Raw genomic sequence first — 2,402 nt, 5'->3', positions numbered from 1 at the left:
TCTTCTCCATCTACATGAACATATAAAATTAGAATCGCGTCTATATTGCTTTCTTGGCTATGAAATCGAGCACAAAGGTTTACGTTGTTGGGATTCTCTTTCTAAAAGATTGTGGATCTCTCGCCATGTCACTTTCTGAGAGTATATAATATTCTCTAGTTTCTCAACCTTTCATACTTCTCTTTCAGGTCCTCATCTCTTTCTTCCTGATGGTTTCGTTGATCTATTTCCTTCATATTCATCTTCTCGTGATACTGAGCTTGAGTAATCTGTGCCTGTCTCTATTGATCCTGATCTATCATTTGTCTCACTTGTGGAGTCTGAACCTGCTCTTGACTCTGCTTCTCTTGTTCAAAGCTCCACTCGGGTAAGGGCACCTCCCACTCATCTTCGAGATTTTCATTGTTTTTTCACTATCAGTTTCTTGGTTGAACTTACCCCTTTTCATGAGGAGAATAGTGACCCTCTGTGGTAGTAAGCTATGAATGATGAACTTCAGGCCTTAGACAAGATGCACACATAAGACTATGTTACCTTGCCTCCTAGTAAGAAACCTATTGGTTGCAGGTGGGTATACAAGATCAAGACTCGCTCTAATGGTTCTATTGAACATTATAAAGCTCGTTTGGTGGTCAAAGGATACTCTCAAGAATATGGATTGATTATGAAGAGAACTTTGCACTTGTGGCCTGGATGACATCCGTTTGGAGTCTCTTAGCCATTGTCATAGGCAAACAGTGGCCTCTTCTTTAAATGGATGTCAACAATGCTTTCCTTAATGGGGCCTTATCTGAGGAAGTCTATATGCGGACCCCTAGTTTTCTCTCCCTCATCTCAGAAAGTGTGTCTCCTTTATCGAGCATTGTATGGTTTGAAGCAAGCTTCGCGGGCCTGGTTTGCAACTTTCAGTTCCACCATTTTTCAACATAGATTTATGCCCAGCTCTCATAACATGACTCTCTTTACGCACCAAATAGATCATGGTATTATTCTTCTTCTTTTGTATGTTGATTATATGATTATTATTGGGGATGATCCTTAGATTATTTCTGATCTACAACACTACCTTGGCGAGCACTTTGAGATGAAAGATTTGGGATCCCTTAGTTATTTTCTTGGTCTTAAAGTATTAATGAGCTCTGTTGGTTACTCATTGTCACAAGCGAAATATGCTTCAGACTTATTGGTGCACTCCAGGATCATTGACTCTACTACAACCCCAACACCATTCGACCGTAATGTTCATCTGACTCTATTTGATAGCATTCTTTTTAAGATGTCAGTATCTACCATCAACTTGTTGGAAGTCTTATTTATCTAATAGTAACTCATCCCGACATTGCATATGTTGTTCACATTGTAAGCCAGTTCATGGCTGCCCCTTGAACCATTCATTTTATTGTTGTTCTTTGTATTCTTCCTTATTTCAAGGAGACTCTAGGACATGGCTTCAATTCTCATCCCAGTCATCCCTGGTCTTATCTGGCTACTCTGATTCTAATTAACCTGGTCTTATCAGGTTACTATTTCTATCTCCGTGACTCTCTTATTTCTTGGCAGAATAAGAAACAGGGTGTTGTCTCTCGTTCCAATATAAAGTCTGAATATCATGCCGTGGATGATTCCACGTTAGAGTTATTATGGCTTCATTGGCTGCTTGCTGATATCGGAGTTCCTCAGCCGTCTGCCACTATCTTTCATTGTGACAATCGTAATGCCATCTAAATTGTTCACAATGATGTTTTTCATGAGCGCACCAAGCATATCAAGAATGATTTTCATTTTTTTCGACATCATCTTCAGAGTAAAACTGTTCTTTTGCGAGTTGTTCTACTACTGAGCAACCAGGTGATATTTTCACCAAAGCTCTGTCCCTCAGGCGCTTCCTCCTCCTGCTTAACAAACTCAAGTTAATTCCTACTTTACCACCTTGAGTTTGAGGGAAGGTGTTAATATATACTTAGTCTATATGTTTAGAGAGTCTTTAGGTTGTGGTTGAGCACTTTGAGAGTCCTATTTTTAATTCATTTATATTGTATGTATACCCTCTACTTCTCTGTAAAAGATGACTTGGAGAAATAAATTATTTACAATATATACCGAATACTCACTTACCATATGAGATAAGCATAAAGTTTCTGACATGAAATCTTTTGAGACAAGTTTGTATTCAAGATGTACTATAGTTAAGATTATATAGTTGACATTATTGTCAATTTCTACTCTTTTCCTAAAAGAATTTTTAGTTTCTTAAGAAAACTAGGTTATCGCAAAACCCAATGAATTGCCTTAATAATAATAAAACTAATTAAATCTAAACGTATTATTGTCAAATTGAAACTAACTTAATTTTAGGATTAATTATTATCTCAATTAGGAGGTACAAGTTTGAATTCCCACCA

At 37.4% G+C, this 2,402-nt stretch overlaps 1 protein-coding gene across 1 annotated transcript; it reads left to right on the top strand.

Annotated features, from left to right (window-relative positions):
- The first annotated feature begins 753 nt into the window (after window positions 1-753).
- Window positions 754-1,725, top strand: LOC120072021 (uncharacterized). Its single transcript, XM_090311024.1, has 3 exons — window positions 754-894; window positions 1,043-1,186; window positions 1,561-1,725. The coding sequence occupies exons 1-3, from the start codon at window positions 754-756 to the stop codon at window positions 1,723-1,725; spliced, it is 450 nt and encodes a 149-aa protein (XP_090167150.1).
- The last annotated feature ends 677 nt before the right edge of the window (window positions 1,726-2,402 follow it).

The sequence above is a fragment of the Benincasa hispida genome, chromosome 2 (assembly GCF_027475165.1).
Source record: "Benincasa hispida cultivar pf3 chromosome 2, pf3_genome.v1.1, whole genome shotgun sequence".
NCBI lineage: Eukaryota > Viridiplantae > Streptophyta > Magnoliopsida > Cucurbitales > Cucurbitaceae > Benincasa > Benincasa hispida.
The sequence above is the reverse complement of the archived record's forward strand: the minus strand, read 5'-3'. Positions and strand labels throughout refer to the sequence as shown.

What these genes read in the sequence shown, in the direction of transcription:
- LOC120072021 (XM_090311024.1), top strand. Translation starts at nt 754, where the DNA reads ATGGATGTCAACAATGCTTTCCTTAATGGGGCCTTATCTGAGGAAGTC. An exon ending in AAGCAAGCTTCGCGGGCCTG is followed by an intron (nt 895 to 1,042) that starts GTTTGCAACTTT and finishes GATGATCCTTAG; the next exon opens with ATTATTTCTGATCTACAACA. An exon ending in AATATGCTTCAGACTTATTG is followed by an intron (nt 1,187 to 1,560) that starts GTGCACTCCAGG and finishes ATTTCTTGGCAG; the next exon opens with AATAAGAAACAGGGTGTTGT.